We start from the raw sequence: 24,441 nt of genomic DNA on the forward strand, positions 1-24,441 counted from the left end.
GTTTGCAATAGACTATTTTGGTCTATAAAAACGGGGCTGGATTAGAAGGCATTTTAAGGTTTGAAACCATTGGAAAGAGGTAGTCGAGCCAAGATTTGTCCTTTAGGGTTGAACGCAATAGCCTACAAGAACTGACCAGTTGGGAGGAGCCAGGACTGTAGTATGAACAGCAGGAAGGGTAACCTGCCCTCACTCCATTTCATCACAGACACTGGTTGCAGCCCTGCGCTTTTGTATGACAACTTGATGCATTTTGGGTGTTGTTCTCCCTATTTTGTTCTGTGGATCTAATTAGACTAATACACTTTATAGAAATGATTTGTAGGTTAAGAGCCCAGAACTGAAGACATTGTCCATGACCATACACAGTGGAAACTAATGGCTCAGAAGAGTAAACTGGAGGAGTTGTGAGGCAACAAGACACAACTCCAGAATGGCTTATTTAGCATAAAGCCCAGAAACACTTGTCTAGCAGAGGCAGGATATAAAGAACAATATATTTTTGGGAAAGACCCCAGTATATTAACCATGTACAAAACCCGAAATGGTTTCTAGGACAAAGATGTTGGCCAAAACCTCTATTGATATTTTAGTGATTAGCATTCCATTTAGAAGGCACACACTCCAGGTCTACAAACACAAATAAACAACACTCACCTTTGCTCTAGAAGACTGCAGTTATGACTTTGGCTGATGTACAAACCCCACTTCTTCAGTTTACGCATTCCAGTCTTAACAGACCTGATCTTGCAGCTGATGATTGTATTTTCCCCTAAGCAGAACAAGTTCTTCTGGGTTCTATTAAAAATATTTCACCTAATCTCATCCTAGGCTGTAAACTCATAGCCCACATCTGTAAGAGCACAGGCATTTATACATTGTGAGTTCATGTGGTGACCATTGACACCATGTTGCTTTACAGTTTCATCTGTCTGACCCTGCCCTTTCTCTACGAACACAGATAGTCTGGTTTACTTGCGTACACACAGAAATATTTATGTTTTCACTTCACCGAGCGGGAGAGATAAGCTTGCTAGAACAGACAGAAGAATTCGGCCTCAGCTCTCATGAAAGCCTAGCCAGCTCTGGTGAGTGACCTCGATGCAGGGAGCACATCCCACACCTGAGGAGCAGATGAAGGAATGGGGATCTTCTAGACCACTCTGTCTGTGTTGGTAAGAGTATACAGACGGATACCTCTTGGCGTTTTGACAAGAACTCTCTTTAGGGGTGGACTCACCACCTGGAAAACCATGTCCAGGTGGTGGATTCCTATCAAGACTGTTCTCAGGTTCTTTCAGTCATGCTGGCAGGATGATGCAAGGCAAACAGTGGGTGAAGTATCCTATGTTCAAATGACCTATTCTTGTGAGCACACAGTTAACTTTCTATGTATTTATTCTTGTGTATATACATTTACTATGTGCATTTATTTTACAGATGCATTACATTTGCTTCAATAAATATGTCTTTTTGCTTTGGAAATTAGTCTGGAGCATTATACATTGTATTTTGATATGCTAAAGTGTGAAGGGTCTGGTGTTTTGAAGTCTTGCTCTGGTGTTCTGAAGGGAAAGCAAAACAACACCTCCCTTGTTTTCATAGACCCCAGTCCACCAACGACATGGATTGAAGATACTCTGGGTCACATTTAAAAAGACATTGAGCCAGTACAAAATCATCTTGATAAAACAAAGAACTTTTCAGTAAAAAACGTTTTCTGCACTGGAAAATAGCCCTAAAAGTAACATAAATAGTGCTATGTGCTACTTTGCATCTAGGAGGTGACCCATACGTGGTACCTGTGGGCTGTCACCTATGGTTGTTGATGCAAAGCCCTATCTACTATCAATAGTTGACAGAACTGTAGGGGAAAAACTATCCCCTCCTTCATGCAGGCACTAATAAGGAAAAATGTTTTCACTGCTCCAAACATTTCCCACATTTCACTGGTGCTGCATGTACAATACTCATCCAATGTGTAAAAATGTTTAAAAGTTAGTCTAAGCTTTGTATTTGGTCTGGAAAGATACTATTTCAGTACAAAACCAATGCTAGACAGCACACATACATATTTGTACTATGCTGCAAAGGTGTGTGCTTGGCACTAGGCAGCCTGTTTGAGCAGCACTACCAGAGAGCAGTAGTGTCATATTATAGTACTTATGGCTCTGTCCTGCTCTTTCCCTTTAGTGCAGTACAAAAGGGGGTGGTGATGGACAGACCATCTGAATCAATCAAACACTGACACCAAGTCAAAAGATCTGGGTTTAATCCATCACCGTTCTTTAGCCCACTCTGCAGTTTGACCCTGTGCCTCATGGTAACAGTCCAACCCGAACTGCCAAGCCATGTCTTCCCTGGACTGGAAACAAGCTTCCGAGGACTGGTTTCTGCCATTCCAGCCGTCTTCAGCCCGGCTTGCTTGAATCCAGTGGCAAAGTGAGCAAGGGACTCACGTCTGAGCATACCCTGCCACACTTATGGCGGCCAAAAGCGGTACAAAAGGGGGTGGTGATGGACAGAGCATCTGAATCAATCAAACACGCACACCCAGTCAAAAGATCTGGGTTTAATCCATCACCGTTCTTTAGCCCACTTCAAGCAAGCCAGGCCTGAAGACGGCTGGAATGCCAGAAACCGGTCCTCGGAAGCTTGTTTCCGGTCCAGGGAAGACATGGCTTGGCAGTTCGGGCTGGACTGTTCCCATGAGGCACTGGGTCAGACTGATTTGCATATAGCCATGTCTGAACTGGGGTGGCAGAGTGGGCTAAAGAACGGTGATGGATTTAGCCCAGATCTTTTGACTGGGTGTGAGTGTTTGATTGATTCAGATGCTCCGTCCATCGCCACCCCCTTTTGTACCGCTTTAGTGCAATACAGCACAAATGTTTTATTAAATCTAGTCCTCTATCTCATCTACAAGGCTCTACATCATGGGACATCCAAATACCCCACTATCCTGACATTACTTTACCAACTTGCCTACCCTCCTTAATTTCTCATGATAAGAACCTACATGAGAGATGCTACTGTGTACAATGCATATGTTCAATGGAATGATGTATCAACAAAATGGTAAACACATGATTAATGTTGGCCCTGATATTTTTACTTTTCGGATGCCCCACGGACAACTTTGCTTGAAGAATATTAAACGCAGTCTTCTTTCACTCTGTTTGAGGTCCACCTACCAAGAGTACTAACAGTTTCTGACTAGCTTGGCTGTGCAGTTTTAAACTGCAAATTCGATCTGCCAAAATAACTCATTTTAACAGGCCTAAACCTTCCTTTAAAATATTAGTAAGTCACCCCTAGGTAGACCTTACTGCCCAAAAGACAGGGTGCATGGTCTGTCAAAGTTGGAAATGTAAAAGTTTAATGTTATGCATGTACTTATAGTGAAAACGTCCTAAAATCTATTTTCACTGTGGCAGGGTTGGCTGCTCCTTAGGAAGGCATTGGGATACAATATTACATTTAATAAATGATATCTCTGGCAAGTAAATATCTACAAATACACTTTTTGGACTTTTTGAAATATTTATAAGAAACCCAGTTCAGTTGAATTTATAATAAATATTTTGGAAAGGGGACTTTTAGAAAGTCACCCTTTCCCTGCCTAAATCATCTAGATGCCCATTTCATGACACCAACTGTCACCTAGCAGCTGAATAGCTCCCTTGATATGGTGTGATCTTGCTCCCAAAACTGAGACAAATGCCTTGGGTGTGGCTAGATGTTCTGTTCCTTTGGCAGGCTGAAAATCTGGGCTGTGAACAGGATCTTAATTTAATTTAAAGAGACCTAACCTGTCACAAGCAGAGGTACTTAACACCTAGGCCTGCCCCATTACTTTGACCCCCTATTGCCAGGCAGGCACCAAGCACAGTGGGAGAAGAGCTACCTCCAGAACTGGTTTAAACTGACCACAGGGGAAGGGTTGGGTATTTCACTGACCAGACATCTGGGGTGGGCACTGGAGCTCTGCACAAGGGAAGAAATATTTGATCATATTGGTTTTAGGGAGAAAATGGAACTCTGAGTTTGTGGTAGGGCACCGAAGTAGTCCGCTGGGTAGGTCTGCCACTGGGAACCTTTACCCTATTAGGGGCCAGGAGTCACCCTAATCCCACAGACTGGTGCCAGGCATAAAAGAGCACTTACTGGACCTGTCGAAGAACAAAAGAGAACTGAACCTGCTGTCTTTAACCTAAGAAGAGTCTGCTGTGTCTCCATCATGCCCAGTACAAAGAAGTGCACTCCAAGGGTCATGAGACTGACCTCATTTTCACCCTACAGGGACACAACAAGCTACAAAAGGCCTTTCCTTCAACTGACCAGTTTCAACTGAACCTACCCTTGAACCTGCTGCAGGCCACTGCTAGAGTGAATCTTGACCCCAATTGCTTTCCCCAATTTCATGGACTCTTGGTTGGTGTCAAAGTGTTCTCTTTCTAGCAACTCCCCAAACGAGGGACTTAGAAATCTTTTGGCTCCTAAGACCTCAGTAGGACCAAGGCAAACATGCCAATCCGATCTGACAAAGGTGTGTTGCCACTGGGCCACAGATACAGGTTGCTCCACTCTGAGCTTTTCTGCAGCAGGAAATCCAATTCAGCTGTACCTCGCAAAGAAGGCATCTGGTCTTTTGGAGCCCTCTTTGACTGCAGCCTTGCCTTGCCCCGCTGGAAGAATCTGAGCTAAAACAAAAGTGATGAAGGTGGAAATCTTCACTTGGCAAAAGCGAGAGAAGTATCTGGCTGTTTCATGGAACTTTCTTGGGTGTAACATGCAAACCTATCCCACTCTGAACTTTCCCACCAAAACTCAATAGCTTCACCGAGACCTCACCTAGCAGCTATCCAATGACTTGGAGCCTTGCTGAGCTATAGCCTTTTGTCTTGCTTCACTGAAGACTTTTGGCTTCCATTTTAAAAAATAAGGGCCATATGTAGGTAAATGGCATTTACCGAATCGTAAATACCGAATTTTACCGATTCGGTATTTACAATTCGGTAAATGCCATGTAGGTAATAATTCCTTAAATATTACCGAATCGGTAATATTCGGTAATTACCGAATCGTTATTTACCGATTCGGTAATTGCCATGGATTCCTATGGGCCTTGAGGCCCATAGGAATCCATGGCAATTACCGAATCGGTAAATACCGATTCGGTAAATTTACCGATTTGTCAAGGGGGACAGGGTGTCACTTTGACACCCTGTTGCACCCCTGATTTTGACTTGTGTGCAATGTGACACACATACATGCCCTTAGGGCATGTATATGTGCCACATGGCACAGGTGTACATGCACAGATGTGCATGTACACAGAAATTCGTTATTTACCATGCCATTGTATTTCATGGTAAATAACGAATTTCTAAGGGCCTGTGGTACTGTTTCCAGTGCCACCTACATCCCAAATTTCCGATTCTGTACTTTTACCGATTAGGTAATTTACCGATTCGGTAAAATTACCGATTCGGTAAATATACAGAATCGGTAATTTTCAGGCCCCCTACATCTGGAATTACAAATACCGGTCGGTAACGGCCGAAATCGGCCGTTACCGACCGGTATTTTGCCACCTACATATGGCCCTAAGTCTCATGGAAAAACCCATTCGACCCGCGCTCCACTGCCATCAGCCTTAACTTGCACCTAGATGGTTAAAAGCGCTTATAACGAATCCATCACCCTGCATGCAATTACAACGTGATTGTTACAACAACAGCATTGTAACAACGCCTACCATACCCCGGCTTGCTTGAATCCAGTGGCAAAGTGAGCAAGGGACTCACGTCTGAGCATACCCTGCCACACTTATGGCGGCCAAAAGCGGTACAAAAGGGGGTGGTGATGGACAGAGCATCTGAATCAATCAAACACGCACACCCAGTCAAAAGATCTGGGTTTAATCCATCACCGTTCTTTAGCCCACTTCAAGCAAGCCAGGCCTGAAGACGGCTGGAATGCCAGAAACCGGTCCTCAGAAGCTTGTTTCCGGTCCAGTGAAGACATGGCTTGGCAGTTCGGGCTGGACTGTTCCCATGAGGCACTGGGTCAGACTGATTTGCATATAGCCATGTCTGAACTGGGGTGGCAGAGTGGGCTAAAGAACGGTGATGGATTTAGCCCAGATCTTTTGACTGGGTGTGAGTGTTTGATTGATTCAGATGCTCCGTCCATCGCCACCCCCTTTTATACCGCTTTAGTGCAATACAGCACAAATGTTTTATTAAATCTAGTCCTCTATCTCATCTACAAGGCTCTACATCATGGGACATCCAAATACCCCACTATTCTGACATTACTTTACCAACTTGCCTACCCTCCTTAATTTCTCATGATAAGAACCTACATGAGAGATGCTACTGTGTATAATGCATATGTTCAATGGAATGATGTATCAACAAAATGGTAAACACATGATTAATGTTGGCCCTGATATTTTTACTTTTCGGATGCCCCACGGACAACTTTGCTTGAAGAATATTTAACGCAGTCTTCTTTCACTCTGTTTGAGGTCCACCTACCAAGAGTACTAACAGTTTCTGACTAGCTTGGCTGTGCAGTTTTAAACTGCAAATTCGATCTGCCAAAATAACTCATTTTAACAGGCCTAAACCTTCCTTTAAAATATTAGTAAGTCACCCCTAGGTAGACCTTACTGCCCAAAAGACAGGGTGCAATCCGTAACAACAACTTGCGGAGGGGGGAGAAGGTGTTGGATTTAAAATCCAACACCTTCCCTACTGCCCGCACAGACTGGAGTTGGAATAGTAAATTATACTATTCCGATATCCAGCGCACCCTCCGCAAGCGGTTGTTACGACTTGCGGGGTAATGGTATGCGTTGTTACAACGCAGTCATTGTAAAAAACGCGTTGTAATTGCATGCGGAGTGAAGGCATGCATAATAAGGAGGCATATACCACCTAGATAATGGTCAAGCGCAACCTGATGACCGCATTTGGTGTTTAATTCTTTTTTTGTCACTATTTTCACATTTATAATTAAAAAATTCGTAACTCCTGTTTCCCTTAATTGTTTTTGTCATTTTGGTGTCATTTTATTTATTACAATATTCTCTATTTTTCTAAATTGGTTTAAGATTTTTCTTGCGTTGACTTTATTGCTGTTTCAGTGCTGCTTAAATTCTTTACACATTGGGCCCGATTTACAGAATGAACTTAAGACACAATCCTAAACTTACTGCTATTTTGGTATTCACAGAATGCACTTACTACTTTTGGCATTCACAGAATGAACTTACTACTTTTGGTATTCACAGAAGTTAGGATTTTGTCTTAAGACAAACTTAAGACAGACTTAAGACAAAATCCTAACTTAAGTTTGTCTTAAGTTTGTCTTAAGTCTGTCTTAAGTTTGTCTTAATGCAAACTTAAGAGAAAATCCTAACTTCTGTGAATAACAAAAGTAGTAAGTGCATTCTGTGAATACCAAAATAGTAGTACGTTTAGGATTGAGTCTTAAGTACATTCTGTGAATGCCAAAAGTAGTCAGTGCATTCTGTGAATACCAAAATAGTAGTAAGTTTAGGATTGAGTATTAAGTTCATTCTGTGAATCGGGACCATTGCCTCTAAGCTAAGCCTGTGTGCTGTGCCACAGCTACCAGGGGCTGAGCTTAGGTTCATTTAGTGACTTCCTAACAAGTATTGTGGTTATTACCTGATGTGAGTACTTTACCCCTCATCTAATTCCACAATTTCTTTAATCAGTGTTCAGGACAACCACTAAATATTTAAGTGATTCACACTTAGATTTGTAGTATGTAAATTTGTTGTATGTAAATTACTTCATGTGCACACCCAGACATTTGATCTTGCACCGGTCCTCATGGACCTTTATCAAGCGCCCCTTGTTTAGTTGTTTTTTAAATTCATTGCTCTCAGTTTGACATAACTTCATGTCTTTTTTGTAATGTCAGTGGCTGATTCTGGTTACTGCTCCTCTTGGTCTTTCAGAGCTGTCGGAGGTTCTCTGGACCATGGTGATGCACGCTGGCCTCAGCAGTGCTTCCTGGGGAGGACTTATCGGTGTCTTCATCATCTTTGCTGCCTTTGCCGTCTTGACAATTGCTATCCTGCTTGTCATGGAGGGTCTCTCCGCATTCCTGCATGCCTTGCGCCTCCACTGGTAGGTATCCTGACTGTGTGTGCTCTGACTTTGTTATTCAACATTATTATTTTTTCAGTTAGAAACCTCATACAAATCTGGTGCTTCATGATTCTAGTGTAATAAAGGATTTCTACACTCTGAAACAGTTGCTCCTTTGGATATACCCTTTCTCCTTTCTCAATTCTTCTTGTTCTGGTCTCTCAGTCAGTACCATAATGTACACTCAAAACATCACACCTTCATGTTTACGACTTATTTGTCAACAATATTGCCCTTGCACGTTGGATACCAGTCTGGCCATGGTAACAAATGTGCGGCATACCTTTTTTTATTGTTCCCATGCCCTTGATGTCCACAAAGTCCTCCATCTTGCTGATGTGCGTGTAGGTTCAGCTCCATGTTTGCAGAGTAGTCGCAAGAACATACAACGCTTTCTTGACCTTTTTCCTAATGTAGTAGAACAAGTCCCTGTTAATAGAATGGTCTAGAGAACATATACACTGCCACCTTCTTCCTCTTTTTCCTTTTGTAGATGTACAACTTCCTGTTTGCAGAATTGCCTATTGAACATGTAATGTGTCCCTTGCCTTTTTATTCCTCTGTCCATTATTTTGTCAGCTCACTGGTAGAGGGCGAGTTCAGTGAACGCTTAATCCTAGATTTACCGTAGAACACAGAGGCAGGCTTTGGTGTCAGGGGGGTGAGAGGTTTGTCACGTGAGAACTGATTTTGAGAAATGTTCATTATATCGACAAAATGTAATATATATACATATATTTATTTATATATCATCTATATTCACTGAGAAAAACAAAGATTAATGTTCTAATAGCCTTATAGCCCTTCGTAGATGGGCTATACCGCTATTAAAGTCCCTCTCCCTTGTTAAAGGCCCTTGCCTTTGGGTCTGGGCCTTTAACGCTGGAGAGGGCCTTTAATAGCCGGTATAGCCCTCTACGGCGGGCTATAAGGCTATAGTAATGATTAAGTTTGGTGAGAACATGTTCAAAAAGAAACTTTAAAAAATCACTTTAAAAAAACACAGTTCAAGTGTAGGTATAGTTACAATTTAAAACCAAAAAAAGATTGAACTTCACTAGTTATGGTTAGGATCACAATTCATAATTTTAGCAACAGCCATGAAAAACCACAACTCGCACCAAATATATGCTCACAACCTCACTCTTAATGAAACAGATGCAGTTACAAATGTTGCAAATCATGTTACAGATGTGATTATATATCACATTACCCTTACCACTTTGACAGACTACTGTGAATGTGACATCATTATTGATTTGAGAATATCTAGTTGCTTATTACATTATACCTTTAAGTGTTGTTTATTGCCATAAATATCGTGAGGCCATAAACATTTTATTTGCCGTGCAAATGAAGGGTTGGTCGTAAAGCTGGCAGTTTGGTCGCACTCGGTGCACAACCCTCCACTAGGACAGCGGGGCTTGGTCACAGGCAGCCAGGCCCTGCATTCAACTTGGAGTGTGAGGCCAACCATTGCTGTGCACATCAGAGATTGATTGCGGGGCCCCTCTAGCTGTGGGCAGAAGACTCCTTCGGGATTGGCACCAGGGTCTGGATTGAGGTCATGCCATAATGCCAATCTGCAGTGTGTGTACACTAGTACTGCACTGAAAACCTCTTTCCATTTTTTTACAGTATTTGGAAATGCAGTATAGGATTTGCAAATTCTGCAGTACAAATATTGCTTTTATTATTTATTTTATTGCTACAGTAGTCTGGGACATTCAACCTTTGCCTGTAGGCAGAGGTAGGTTCACCTTGCCGCCCCCCCAACCCCCCCCCCTTCACCTCCCACCCCAGCTCTTTTTATTTTTCCCAAAATGGTGCTTGGTGCACCTTGTGGGGTAATTGTGGCTGCAACAGAATCTTTTCTGTGATGGCCATCCAATCAGAGCATGGAGGAATCTGCAATAAGCAATGAGAGTAAAAGTTATCTCGCCCAGTGTTGTGCTTTTATGTTTTAACTGCCTTTGCGAATCCTCTGTGGATTCGATAATCTACTGAAAATCTGCAAATTAACACAGAAGTCCTATTTGTATAGCGAAGCAAAAATCCTATGGGTGGTAAAATGGGAAATGTCACTTTTGTCTCCTCCCCCACTTGAAAAATCTACACACAACCTGCCATGAAGAAGCTAAAGTGGGTGTACTTTAAAAAGGAAAAGGCTACTTACCAGTATGACTCTGTTCTTGGCATGTAGAGCGGTAAATTCATATACTTGTACATAGATCGTAATCTGGTGTTTTGCTCTGACGTTTGCACTTTGTTTTTGTCTTAGAAGAAGTCTTTTGTAGTCACAAGGTAGGTGACTCCTTCTTGGACGATAGTGCGCATGGGCATCAAACCCATCTCCAGATTGTTTTGCCATGTAGGGTTATGGTGGAGTTAGTAAGAAATCGAAAAGGATGTCTATGTATAATGTATCTAAGTAAGATAGTACTGGAACAGATAGAGGTATCCAGGGAGGCAGGTGGGCGTATACGAATCTACAGCTCAACATGCCAAGAAGAGATGCATACTGGTAAGTAGCATTTTCCGTTCAAGGCATGTAAGCTGTAGATCGTATACTTGTGCATACACTATACAGCAGTTGCCTCCTTAGAGGTGGCTACCTGTATCTGTTGCAGTGGTTTGAAAAAGTGTTCGTAATACAGCCTGGCCCACAATGGCTTGTAGTTTTGCTTGCACGTCTACACAATAGTGTTTTGTGAACGTGTGTGGTGTAGAGCAAGTTGCTGCTTTGCAGATGTCATCTAGGAGAATGTTCCCTAAGAATGCCATACATGCCCCTAGTTTACTTGTGGAGTGAGCCCTAGGGGGAATGGTTAAGGTGTGTTTGGCTTTAGCATAGCATATTTGGATGCATTTAACAATCCACCTTGTAAACCCTGTTTTTGAGATAGGATTGCCTTTATGAAGTGGGGAGAAAGCCACACAAAGTTGTTTAGTCTTTGTAAAGGATTTTTAGTTCTTTCAATGTAGTAAAGTATTGCTCTTTTTACGTCTAACGTGTGAAGAGCCCTTTCTGCTACTGAGTCTGGTAGAGGGAAAAATACTGGGAGTTCTACAGACTGGTTAAGGTGGAAAGCAGAGACGACTTTAGGTAGGAATTTTGAGTTAGTCCTAAGAACCACTTTCTTATGATGGATTTGGAGAAATGGTTCTTGTATGATTTATGCCTGGAGTTCACTGACTCTTCTGAGAGATGTGATCGCAACCAGGAAAGCTACTTTCCAGGAGAGAAATTGTAATTCACATTTATGCATAAGTTCAAATGGTGGACCCATGAGCCTGGTAAGTACTACATTTAGGTTCCATACTGGAGAGGGTGGAATTCTAGGTGAATTATTCTTTTAAGTCCTTTCATAAATGCCTTGGTAGCTGGTACCCAAAACAAAGACAAGTGTTGTCTGTTTTGGAGATAGGCTGCTATTGCCGCGAGATGTAGAATAATGGATGAATACTAGGTTACATTGTTGTAGATGCAAAAGGTAACAGATGATGTCTTGAATAGAAGCATCTAGTGGGTTGATTTTGTTATTTGTACAGTAAACTACAAATCTTTTCCACTTTGCGGCATAGAAAGCTTTAGTGGTAGGGCGTCTAGCCTCTTTAATGATGTTCATGCAGTCTGGTGGTAGATTAAGGTAGCCAAACTCTAAGACTTCAGGTGCCAGATCGCAAAGTTGAGTTGACTAGATCTGGATGCCTTATCTCTCCATGGTTCTGAATAAGAAGCTTGGGTAAGAGGCATAACTTTTGATGAGGAACTACAGATAGTTCCAAGAGGGTTGTGAACCATGGTTGTCAGGCCCATGTTGGAGCAACCAGGATCATTGTGAGGGAATGTTATTTGAGTTTCTGTACCACTAGCGGAATTAGTGGGAGAGGCAGAAAAGCGTAAGCAAATTTGCCTGACCGGTTCATCCATAGCGCATCGCCTCTGGACAATGTGTGTGGATACCTGGAGGCAAAGCTTGGGCATTTTGCGTTTTGGTGTGTGTCAAACAGGTCTATTTCTGGGTGGCCCCACATTTGAAAGAATGGAAGCAAAACTTGAGGATGAATTTCCCATTTGTGGATCTGTTTGGTTTGGTGACTGAGCAGATCCGCAATTTGATTGTGTACTCCTGGGAGGTGTTCTGCAAGGAGATATATGTTTTGGGGAATGCCCCATCTCCATATGCTTTAAGCTAGGTGTGAAAGCTGCAGAGAGTGTGTCCCCCCCTGTTTTTGTATGTAATACATTGCTGTCAAGTTGTCTGTATGGACCAGGACAGCTTTGATTATGAGGTGGAGCTGAAAAGATTTTAACGCTAGGAAGATTGCCAACGTTTCCAGGTAATTTTTGTGGAATTGTTTTTGTAGAGGGGCCCATATACCCTGATTGGTATGGGTCTGAAGATGAGCTCCCCAGCCAGTAATCGATGCGTCCGCTGTTAGCACTACCTGTGGAACCGGGTTGAGGAACGGCTGCCCTTTGGAAAGGTTTTGTGTGTTCCACCACTGCAGAGAGCAATGGGTGCAGTCGTCTACCAACACCAGATCTGTTAGTAGACCTTGAGCCTCGTTCCACTGACGTGCCAAACACTCTTGTAAGGGATGCATACGGGATGATGTTGTGCATAAGGGACGATGAGCATGCAAGAGGCCATCATCCCGATTAGCTGCATGAACGCTCACACTGGTAGTGAATGTTGAGGCTGAAATGTAGCTATTAGAGCTTGTGTGGTGCTTATCCTGACTGAGTTGGGGTATGCTAGAGCTTTTGAAGTGACTATTGTAGCCCCTAGATACTGTTGTCTGTTGGATGGTTGGACATGAGATTTGGTGAGGTTTACAGTGAATCCCAAGTCGTGAAGCAGTTGGATTGTTGTGTGTGTGTGTTGCACACAGCTGCCGTATGAGTTGGCTTTATGTGCCAGTCGTCCAGATAAGGGAAGACATGAATGTGCTGTCTTCTTAAGTGGGCCGCAACTACTGCGAGGCACTTGGTGAAGACTCTGGGTGCTGTGGTCACTCCGAATGGGAGGATCTTGAATTGGTAGTGTTGACCATGTACTGTGAACCTGAGATATTTCCTAAGAGCAGAGTGAATGGGAATATGAAAGTAGGCTTCCTTTAAATCGATAGTGAAGAGAAACTCGCCCTTTTGAAGTAGTGGGAGCACCTGTTGGAGAGTGACCATGTGGAAGTGATCCAACTGAATGAAGATATTTTGCAGTCTGAGGTGCAATAAGGGTCTGAGAGATCCGTCCTTTTTTGGAATAAGGAAATAGAGGGAGTAAACCCCTGTGCCTTGGTGAGGCAAGGGGATTGGTTCTATTTCATATTATTTTAACAGGGAGAGAACCACTCATTTGAGAAGTGTTAGATGTTCCAAGGACATTGGACGTTGTTTGGGAGTAATGTTTGGGGGGTTAAGGTAAGTTCCAGGCAGTAACCATACTTGATAATTTGTCTTACCTACTTGTCTGTTGTAATTGAATTCCAGACATGTAGGAACTGTGAGAGATGTCCCCCAACAGGAGTGGGATGATTAGGGGGAAGTGCAGGGAAGTCACTGTTTGGTGGTAGGGGAGGTGCGGTTATTGTTGCAGCGACCTCTTCCCTTACCATTGTTGCCTCTGTACAGACCCTCCAGGATTTCGCGGTTTGCCATGAAATCGACACTTTTGTAAAAATTCCGCAATTTTTACAAAAGTGCCCACGAAATTGAAGGAATGCAGGAAAAAGGATCCTCAAATTTTCCCGCCAACATGGGCATGGGAAAACCTTCGACTTCACCTAATCTCAGGCGGTTGCGCCCTTTTCCCAATAATAAAAGTTTATTCAGATTGAAGCACCATCTTTCTGATCCTAGTTACCTGTGGAGCATAAAGCGTATGTGCCTAGGTGTCTGAAAATAATTGTAATTTAGGCTGAAAAAACTTCCAGTGTGCCTATGAACCTCTTTAACCAAATGCATTGTTCATTTTAATAATAAAGCTGACGGATATTTCACTTTGAGACAGTTTTTTAAGGATTGTACTTTAGACTTACACTATTCTGAAACCCACTGCAATTTTCCCTTCTATGGCTTTGGCTTCGGAGTAATTATGGATCTAACGCACCTGGTTTGCATATTTAATGAGAGCCACCCCCCTAACCAAGGGCACAGGGCTTATAAACCGAAACTAAATAAAATGCTCCCATAGGTGAAAATCTGTCCTAACCACATTCACAAAATTCACAATTTGTCAAGCCCTCATTTCCTTGTTCGTCACTATGTGAGGGATGTATTCTCCTCACGCAGTAACCTCTGATTTAAATGTTATGTGAATTTCTCCTCCCCAAGACTACAAACCTTCCCATGTATGAATGTCCTGAAGAAGGTGGACTAGGGTAGCATTTTCTTAAGTTTTGGTTTAGTGCACCCGTTGCCACATAATCCACAATCTGCTGCACAGTTTTGTAGACCAAATAAACCAATCTTCCTGCCTCAAACTTCTCAAACGTTACTAGTAAAAGGCGCAGACCGCAGTGCCGCAGTGCCGCAGTACTCCCCTGCAACAGTAATTGGTAATTTTTCAGTTGCTGATGCTGTGTTCCACTGTTGACCTGGCACTGACGAAGTGAAACGTTTGTTTAAACAGTAATGGCATGTATCACAATGAGGCAACATCAAACTAATACTTGCAATAAATGTGCAACATTATGCCTTCTGCTGGGCGCTGTGTGCACAGCTGGAGTGCTGTTTGACATGTTAGAAGGGGATCATGTCCTCTGCCCTGCCACTACTGTTGTAGGCATTGGCAGATACCAGGGCAGTGTCATCTGAAGATACACCTTCAGAATGCCATGTTTCACCGTGTACTTGATGGCCTGGGAAGAAGGGGGCAGTCAGCACACATGCCCACTGCCCTGACACTACTTGTTGTAGGCATAGGGCAGATACCAGGGCAGTCTCTTCCTCTGGAGATACACCCTTCGAATGCCATGTGTCACTGTGTCCTTGATGCCCTGGTTTGAAAGGAGCAGTGAGAACATATCCCTACTGCCCTGACACTACTGTTGTATGCATAGGGTAAACACCAGGGCATTTCTTAGCAGAGGCCTGCCCTGAGGATGCTTCTTCATATGGAATTGGGGCACGCGCAGTTGTTCACTGCTCCCAGAGTTTTATAAATTCTATAAAATGCTCCCAGCCGGTCACAGGCCCTCACAACTGCCCTTTCACTCGACCCGCAAGAGCAGACACAACCTACGAGACAAGAGATGGGACGCCGAGGGGCATCATGGGAACAGACTTAGAGGGTCCAACAGCCCTTGCCGGGGCTGCCTGAACTTGGCTTTCCGAGCTGGCTGTAACATGGCTCCCCAATGTAGGGGAGACTGGGTGCCCAACCTGCGTCATCTCACACTTCCCAGGCTACAGCGCTGTCTGGAGTGCCTGCTCCGAGCCAGTAAGGTGATGCAATTAATCTGGTGGGTTTTTTCATTCCTCTTTATCAAACCCTCCCTTGTGACATTCTCACATGCTCGGACTTTTAAAACAGTTGTACAAGCAGCTCATATCCTGCCCACAAAAACTACCTTGTTGCGCCATGAAGGGTGGAGATAGTCAAATAAAGCAGGGTTATCCCAGGTCCTCCGCAGTCCAGAGCAGCAAATAACGGCAATTGCTAATTTCTCATCCTGGGAAAGATGGATGGATTATAGGTGGGGTCTACCTTGCTTGCTTCGTGTGAACTTGTGACCTTCAGAAACTTCTGCTGCCAGCAGCGAGAGATAAACTAACGAACACATCTTATGGTTCAAATAGGAGGAGTGTGGGCACACACTGCCTCACACTCTAGCTCTCAGTTTGCCCTGATGCATCATAATAAATGCAGTGCATGACAACACTTTCTTTGGTGTCAGGCTTTAGTTTTTCACCCTTGTTGGTGCAGCCAGTGCTGTGTATCTCTAGACACGTGTTTGAGGATAATTGTCCTTCTTCAGTAGAGAGCAACACTTTTTTTGGGGGTGCTGGAGATGCTGCCCAAAGTCTTCTCAGGTCTCAGTACCACTCGCTGGGCGCAGGTGCATCTACCAGAGCTCGTCAGTTCGTTACCTCAAGGGAGCCTTTTCAAATAGGAGGGGGGTGGGCACATCTTATGGTTCCATCACAAAGGTCGCACTGCAAGGGCAGTCAGGGGGCCTCTCACCGCATACCAGGGCCCTTGGTCCTACCCCAAAGGAGGCACTGACTGTCACTGCCCTGGGTCCTCCCACCGCACAACAGGGCCCCTGGCCCCACCACAAAGGGGGCACTGACTCTCACTGCCCGGGGGCCTCTCACCGCACTTCAGAGTAAAACCAGAAAATCTGGATAAAATCATGGCTTCCATGCTGAAATTGTGTGATCTTAGGCAAATATTTAATTTCACTAAGGTGGGTTCTGGAATGCCATTTCCTATGGGATGCTACCAGGCCATCTCTGATGGGCTTCTCAGAACTTATACTAAAGCAAATAGAGGTTTGCATTTCCACGGGATAACAGCCTTCACCTGTGGGCTGCTTCCTCTGTTCCATATACAAGGTTGCCTCTTTTAAAGTGGAATACTCTAGTGGAAAGGATTTGTAAGGCCCCCATGGACTTAGCAGTTTCCATATCTTTTTTCAACTTTTCTAAAGATGTGTCCACTGAGGGCCCGAAAAGATGCTCTCGGTCAAAGGGCTGATTTAAAATAGCAGATTGTACCTCTTGCTTGAATCTGGAGACTCGGAGCCAAGCGTATCTGCAGAACAAAATGCTAGTATTAATAGCAAGAGATGCAGTATCAGCCGCATCAAGCGCACATTTAATTGAGGTGTTTGTGATCAATTTCCCTTCTTGTATAAGGTTGTTGGCCTTTTGTTTGTACTGGTCAGGAAGGTGTTTCATGAGCTTTTCAAGCTCGTCATAGTGAGCCCGGTCGTACCTGCCCAATAAAGCTTGGGCATTGACAATCCTCCAATGATTTGCCGCCTGTGACACAATACATTTACCAGATGCGTTTATTAGCTTGGACTCCTTATCAGGAGGGGGGTGTTGCCTGTACTCTGCCCTCTTGTGTGCATTAGACACCACAAGAGAATCCAAATGGACCTGACCTTTAATGTAAATTGGGTCATTGAGAGCTGCTTTATACTTCTTATCTATCCTGGTGCTTAAAATCCTGGCTCTGACAGGTTCCTTAAAAACTTCAGGGTCAAGTTTGAGCATGCCTTTTAACATTGGCAAGGTGTGAGTGGATTTTGCGAGGGTGCAAAGGTTTCAAATAAAAAATCATCTTCTAAGGGATCAGAATGTAACTTTAACAACAAAATAGAAGGGGGTTCCCCAGTGGGTTGGCACAACAAAATAGAAGGGGGTTCCCCAGTAGGTTGGTACAACAAAATAGAAGGGGGTTCCCCAGTGGGTTGGTACAACAAAATAGAAGGGGGTTCCCCAGTGGGTTGGCGTGATCTACTTGGATGGCCTCTAATGGAGTTGTTGTAAAAACGTTCTAACAGCAGCACTTTGCCTCCATGTTAGCCTTAGCAGTCTATACTATCGTTTTCTGCAGGCCCATGCATACCCCGATGAACTAATACGTATGAGTGCTTGACCATAGTGAGATAGCGTGAAAGTGAGTGTTTGCTGAATGAATGTTTGTGGAAGAGTGTGGGACATGAACTTTGCTTTGCTGTCTGTGGAGACCTATTTTGACCTGTTTTATATTTAATGTGTTATTTATCCCCCCACATTTGCCCTGAATTTTGCACATGGACTCATGTCTGAGCCACTGATTTATTAATAAATAAACTCTATTTTCATAACTAAGATGTACTGAATTATTGTGATGCACCATTGTCTCTGATCTGTAGTTTGTTTGTCACCTCCCTTATTATACTTAGGATCCCCCCCAGGGACCTAGCAATCTATTTTGGCAGGGCTTTTCTTGTCTATTCAGCAGAATGTAACTTTACCCCGTGGTATTGGGCAGCCCTATTGATAAGTTGCGCATCTGGTGGTTATGGCCTAGATGGATAGAGCTCCGGGTCGTTATGTGGGTCGGGATCTGTGATGTTGTCATCCCAAGGGTCTACATCGTGTGGGATGGTATGTGCATCAGCATCCCCTTGTGGATCTATTCCCACCCCCATCAGTAGAAGTGGAGAAGTGTGGCTCACTGGTTAGAGCATCGTTTTTGGACACAAGGGAACCCAGTAAGGGACCTTCGGACCGTGGGTTACTTAACTTATTATAGGGAACAGGGGTCCTAAGGGTTCACAATATCACATGCAGATAATAATATAGACTACAATCAGTGCTATATTTTTGAAAAACGTCCAGCCGGACGTGAGTTTATTCATAAGATAACATAGAGTTGTGTTGGCTCATGAGGGGGCCAAAGATAGTGGCAAGATAGGGTACAGTCCTGTACCTATCCCGAAAGGTTTAAAGGAGGTAAACCAGGAAGAAGGAGATAGAACAAGGAAAAAGTTTTTCAGGCAAGCAAGAAGTTTTTTGAGCCAAAAGGTGACTTGTAGTTGCAGTAAATACAGTTACAACAAATTCACCCTGCAGTGTCAACAATTTCAAATAAACATATTAAGTAATATGCTACACTGCATTGTGCGTCGACGTTTCGATCCCTAAGGGCTCATAGTACAATGGGATCATCATCAGGACAATTTTTACAGTTAGTGCCTGCAGTAAATATAGCCTGTAAAAAAGGGGGGGAGAAATAATGACAATTTTTAGGCCTAGGCCCACAGAAAGAAAAATGTTCAAGAAAGCTTAATACTCGACAGGGCACAATTATAAGTTTTTAAAAAGGCCATTTTCAATACTAGAACTCGCCGGTTCTTGGCTAGAGTGATTGTGAATTTTAAAAGAGATTGCTTACAAGTGGAAAAGTGCTGAAAAAACGGCGCAGTGACATGGGTGTCATTTATAGTTGTGGTATATGCGTGGTGACATGGGGGAGGCTGCTATTGCATTCTAGTGCTCTGTGATGATGTGACTTGGTGAGTGAAACAGTGCCTAGGGGCAGTCACCTTCCAATGAGGGCAAGAGTCATACCTTGCAGAAGCCGGGATTTCATGGTAAAACTCCCTGTTCAGGGAGATAGGTGCTTCCAAGTAGTGAGTGGTGCTCACTGGTCGTGCCATGAGTGTACAGTTTCATGTCTCATTGGCACTCAATAGTAAGGCTTACCTGGCGCTACTGCTAGTCGCCTCTAATTGGAATAGCTCTTCTTACCGGTGGAAACGATATCAACCGGTTTTCAACATCAATTGCTGTAAGATAATTGTAATGTTGCCGTTTAGGCTGGGGCTTAGATTGGATCATTAATAGGTTTTCACAGAGGAATGGAGGCTTACCTGGCCACATGTAGTATGGGCCGTGTAGCGGTGGGGAGAATTATCCGTGTTTCCTTCAGATGGGGGAGGAAAGATAGCCTAATGAAAGACCGGGCTCCGTGGGTGACGGTTAGCCGGCGCTTTACATAGGGGCTTACCTTGCTTCTGGAACGAAGCAACGGCAGGTTGGAGGCTTGGAGTTAGCCCGGCCAGGTACTGGGGAGGGAAAAAAATAACTTAATAAATGACCGGGCTCCGTAAATGACGGAGTGTTCTAGTAATAGGCGTTCTGATCGCGAGCTTACCTTGCTTCGATGTGGAAGCAGCGGCGGGTTGGGGGCTTGGAGTTAAACCGGCCAGATGCTGGGGAGGGAAAAATAACTTAATAAATGACCGGGCTCCGTGAATGACGGAGTATTCTATATTATCGGCGTTTTAGTCGTGAGCTTACCTTGCTTCAAGGTGGAAGCAGCGGCGGGTTGGGCGAAGCTCGATCAGCTTCTGCCCTTTCACAGTGGCAGCGCGGGTCCGCTGTATGTGAAGTCCTCGTGGGTTAGGCTTATGTGGTTGGAAAATAAAAATAGAAAAGGAACTAATTCTATTTGGTGATGGCAGACATCTTGGAACGGTCGGTGAGCTACCCTCAAGTGGCTGTTGTTTGGCAGACATCTTGTAATGGTGAACTCGGCCGGTTACCCAATACTTTCGGAGTGCACAATATTTCTAATATAAAACAAAGGCTCTATAGATTGTATTAGTTAGGTGATGGGACATATTGTATTGTAGCGTGAGGTGCTGCTACACGGGGGTGAATAAAATTTGTGCAGATATGGCGAGTAGTGCTGGCCTGCCATGCTCTACATATATACAATTTCGGTTGATAGGGTAAAACATCATTGTTTTCCGATCTCTGGTGTTCACATCATATTATTTCACAAAGAGCACAATAAATACAGTGAAGGGCTGCATACAGTTGTTTTTAGAGGAGTGATGTCCAGTCCTCTGTTCGATTAAGTCCCTTGTGAATAGAGTCCAGTAATATTATACATTTGAGCTCTTCTTTATTCAGTAGGTGGGACATGCTGCCCCCTCTTGGTGGAAGCTTCAATGACTTCAGGATAGTCCAACGAATGTCATCCTCATTGTGGTTGAATTCCTCGAAGTGTTCAACCAATGGGGCGTTTGGTGTGCGGCATCTGATGCGGCTCCTGTGTTGACAGATCCTTGTTTTGATTTTCTGAGCAGTCTGTCCTACATAGTTTTTCTTACAAGGACATTGGATCAAGTAAATCACGTTGGTGGTGTTACAATTTGTAAGTGTATTGCATTTAAAAGTGACGTTATTAAATACAAAACTTTTTCCTTCAATTGTGAAATTACAGACTACACACCCACCACATTTCACGTGTCCAACTGTGGGGGACAGACCCCAAGCGGATTCAAGAGTGGATGCGTTGGTAGGACTAGGGAGAGCAGCCCGGACTAAGTGGTCCTTAAGATTTTTGCTTTTTTTGAATGCAAAGAGTGGGCGTTCCAAATCCAGAATTCCTGCATTTATTATTGGCCAGTGTTTCAGAATCATTTTCCTCACATTATTGGAGATGGGAGAAAATGTTGTAATGCAAGCTATTTTGTCCTGCTTAGTTTTCTGGTTGGGAACAAGGAGTGTCTCTCTTGGGCGATACCACGCTCTTTTGAGAGCATTTTTAACAATCTTTCCCGGGTATCCCCTATTTTTAAGCTTGTTCGAAAGAATGGTGCTTTCGCGGAAGTAGTCTTCCTTGCGAGAGCAATTGCGCCTAATGCGTAAAAATTGGGAGAAAGGTAGGGAGTCCCTCAATGCCCTAGGATGGTTACTTGAGTATTCTAACAGAGTATTTCTCTCTGTGGGCTTTCTGTAAAGTTTCGTTAACAGCTCACCCTCCTGATGTATTATTGTCAGATCAAGGAAATTGATGGAGTTTTTGTCAGAGGTGAGGGTGAATTGGAGACCCAGGCAGTTGTTGTTCATCCAGTGTAAGAAGTGGGAAAGCACATCGATGCCTAATCTCCATATCATGAAGATGTCATCGATGTACCTTCGCCACATAATTACACCGGAGAGAAAAGGGTTGGAAGGTACAAGGATTGTTAGTCTCTCCAGCTCGTCCATAAACAGTATGGCCAGGTTTGGAGCAAAAATAGCCCCCATGGAGGTCCCCTTGATTTGTTGGTAAAATAGGCCTTGAAAGGTGAAGAAATTCTTGGTTAGACATACTTCCAGAAGCTTACAGATAAAAGATGTTGGAATGGCATGTGGACGCGGACGGTTGTCCAGCGTGCGTTGTATAACAAGTAGGGCTGCTGTTTGCGGGATATTCGTGTACAACGACTCCACGTCCATGGTACAAAGTGTGTCAGTGATTGGATTGAAGGGATGGTGTTCAATCAGATTGATCATGGCCATGGAGTCGCGCACATAGCAAAATGTTTGGGGGACAAATTCTTTGATAAAGAAGTCAACAAATGCACCTAGGGGTTCCAATATCGAACCGCAAGCTGACACAATCGGGCGGCCATGGGGAGCATTTAGATTTTTGTGAATCTTTGGCAAGGTGTATATTACTGGTAGTCTTGGGTTTTTTACATTAAGGTAGTTAAATTCTTTTTTAGTCAAAAAACCTTCCTGTACTCCCTCGGTTGTTATTTTTAGTATTATTTCCTGAATGACTTTGGTTGGATTTGATGCAAGTCTGAGGTAGTGATCTTTATTTCCTAGCTGCCTCTGGATTTCAGCTGTGTAGGAGTCCAACTCCTGAATGACAATGCCTCCCCCTTTATCAGCACTTTTTATCACGATGGCGTCATTATTTTTTAGGGAGACAATAGACTCTTTCTCTTTAAGAGTGATGTTGTATGGTACAAACTTTTTTTGCCCTTTCATGTGTGAGAGGTCCTTTAGAACTAATTTCTCAAATGTGGAGACCTCAGGCGGGATCATATTAGCCGATGGTAGAAAGGTAGATGGTGGCCGGAAGGGAGTTTGAGCATTTATCTCAGGGGAGGGATGGAGTTGGAAAAATGCTTTTAGTCGTATTCTTCTGAAGAATTTTAGGAGTTCGGTGTGCAATTCCATAAAATTCGTGGCCACAGTTGGGACAAACGTCAGACCTTTTTTCAAGAGGGAAAGTTCGTCTTGTGCCAGCACGTGAGTGGAAAGGTTAAAGATAGGAATGGTCTCTATTGTGGGGCTAGGTTGTATTACCACTGGTAATAATTGTTCCTGGTCCTCCTTTCTCCCGGTGGGTTTACCCATCTCTGAGGCTTTTTGACTTTCCCTCGCTGTGGTGGTTCTTGCTGGCCTCTGGCTAAAAAAGGATTAGAATTCTGATGTGCTCCACCACGTCTTGATGTACTTGACCCCTCGCCGGCGTCTGAATTATCAGAAGATTCGGCTGAAGTATCGGAAAAGCCAACAAGGTTCTGTCTCCTGTTGAACCTTCCCCAAGGTCTATTCTGTTGGGGGTTGCTGTATGCCTTGGTGGTGTAAAAATCCTTTTGTAGATAAGGATATGTTGTTTCAATGTTGTAGGTTTTTATGTCTTTTTTAATTTTATTTGATTTCTTATTTTGCTCAATCCTATAGAACTCTGCTACGGTTTTGTCTACCTGTTCACTGGTTAGAGCAGGCAGACCCTGAAGCAGTGGTCAGACCCGGGACCAGGGTTCAATTCCCGACGCAGCAGGGTGTTGAGCTCAAATGTCCACGGACTCGATAATTCTCGCTTCGGTGCCTGACCTAATCATGGGTTCACACTCTGCAACTCTGGGCATTAAGCTTGCTTAATCTCCACAACGCCCCCCCCCCCCCGCGGCGGGATGCCTGGCTTTCACCTTGGGGATGCTCTGTAGGGGCTATCTCACAGGGAAAAACCAGGACGGGTTCCCAAGGCAAGCACGGAGATACCCCTTCGGGGGTCGATTCTGGTGCTATATAAGAATGCAATAATAATAATAATATCATCATTCTCACTATCTGATGTTTGAGGCGATACAATATGTGGGGGGTGTGGTGGAGAAATGAGACATTTTGGATCAGCTGGAGGAGGAGAAGGAGTTGGGGAGGTTTTAGTACTCATCTCCTTTCTTTTTAAGTGTATTGCAGGTTCCTCTGAAGTGTTCATTTTCCTCTTTTTTGGAGGCTTGCCAACATCTGACCCAGTCTCTGGATCAATAGAAAGAGTTTTTTGTTTGGGATTCAAAGAAGCAGGTACAGGTTGCGTGGGTAAAATGTCTATTTTTCTGTGCCGAAGATTTTGGGTCAAAATGTTCTTTGGACCGAGTCTCCGAGTCTCTGAGGCTTTTTGTGGGGTCTTAGCCTCTGGCTTTGTTCTAGGAGTTTGTGGCTCCGAGACTGTTTTCGGCTCTGATGTTTTTTTCGGATCCGTGGCCGTTTTCTGGCCCGAAGATTTTTCCAGTTCCGAATGTTTGTCTTGGTATGTTTCGGCGCTGACGGCTTTGGCGTTGAGGCTGTCTTCGGTGTCAATGAGGAATGTTGTTGTGGCACATCTGTGGTTTTGTGCTTTGGTGCTTCGGGTGACTTTTCGGCCGGAAGGCTTATTTTTAGGTCTCATAGCCGGTTCCGAGGGCAGGGCGTTTGAGACATGTTGCCGGTGTCGACCCAAGCCAATGGCGAGGGTGTTACTGGAGCCTTATGTTTGGTTTTGGTTGGCAGAGGGGTTTCGGTACTCACAAACTGCTGAGCCGGGGTGACTGTTTCATCTTCGACGTCAGAGTTGTCGGCTTCGGAGACGGAGATGTCTTCCTTATCACCTTGTTGCTCCCGCTGGACATTGGGAACTGCTCCGAAGATGTATGGAATAGAGCTGCTTCCGCAAGACATTTTGTGACA

General features: G+C 44.0%; 1 protein-coding gene across 1 annotated transcript in view; it reads left to right on the top strand.

Moving 5' to 3' along the window:
* LOC147734659 (V-type proton ATPase 116 kDa subunit a 4-like) overlaps window positions 1–24,441 on the top strand; it is a 222,762-nt gene that overhangs the window by 139,963 nt on the left and 58,358 nt on the right. The window contains exon 19 of the mRNA XM_086952957.1: window positions 8,000–8,171. Coding sequence (XP_086809083.1) covers window positions 8,000–8,171 — 172 coding nt within the window. The remainder of the gene's footprint in view (window positions 1–7,999; window positions 8,172–24,441) is intronic.

The sequence above is a fragment of the Lissotriton vulgaris genome, chromosome 1_2 (genome assembly GCF_964263255.1).
Source record: "Lissotriton vulgaris chromosome 1_2, aLisVul1.2, whole genome shotgun sequence".
In the NCBI taxonomy this organism is placed as follows: Eukaryota; Metazoa; Chordata; class Amphibia; order Caudata; family Salamandridae; genus Lissotriton; species Lissotriton vulgaris.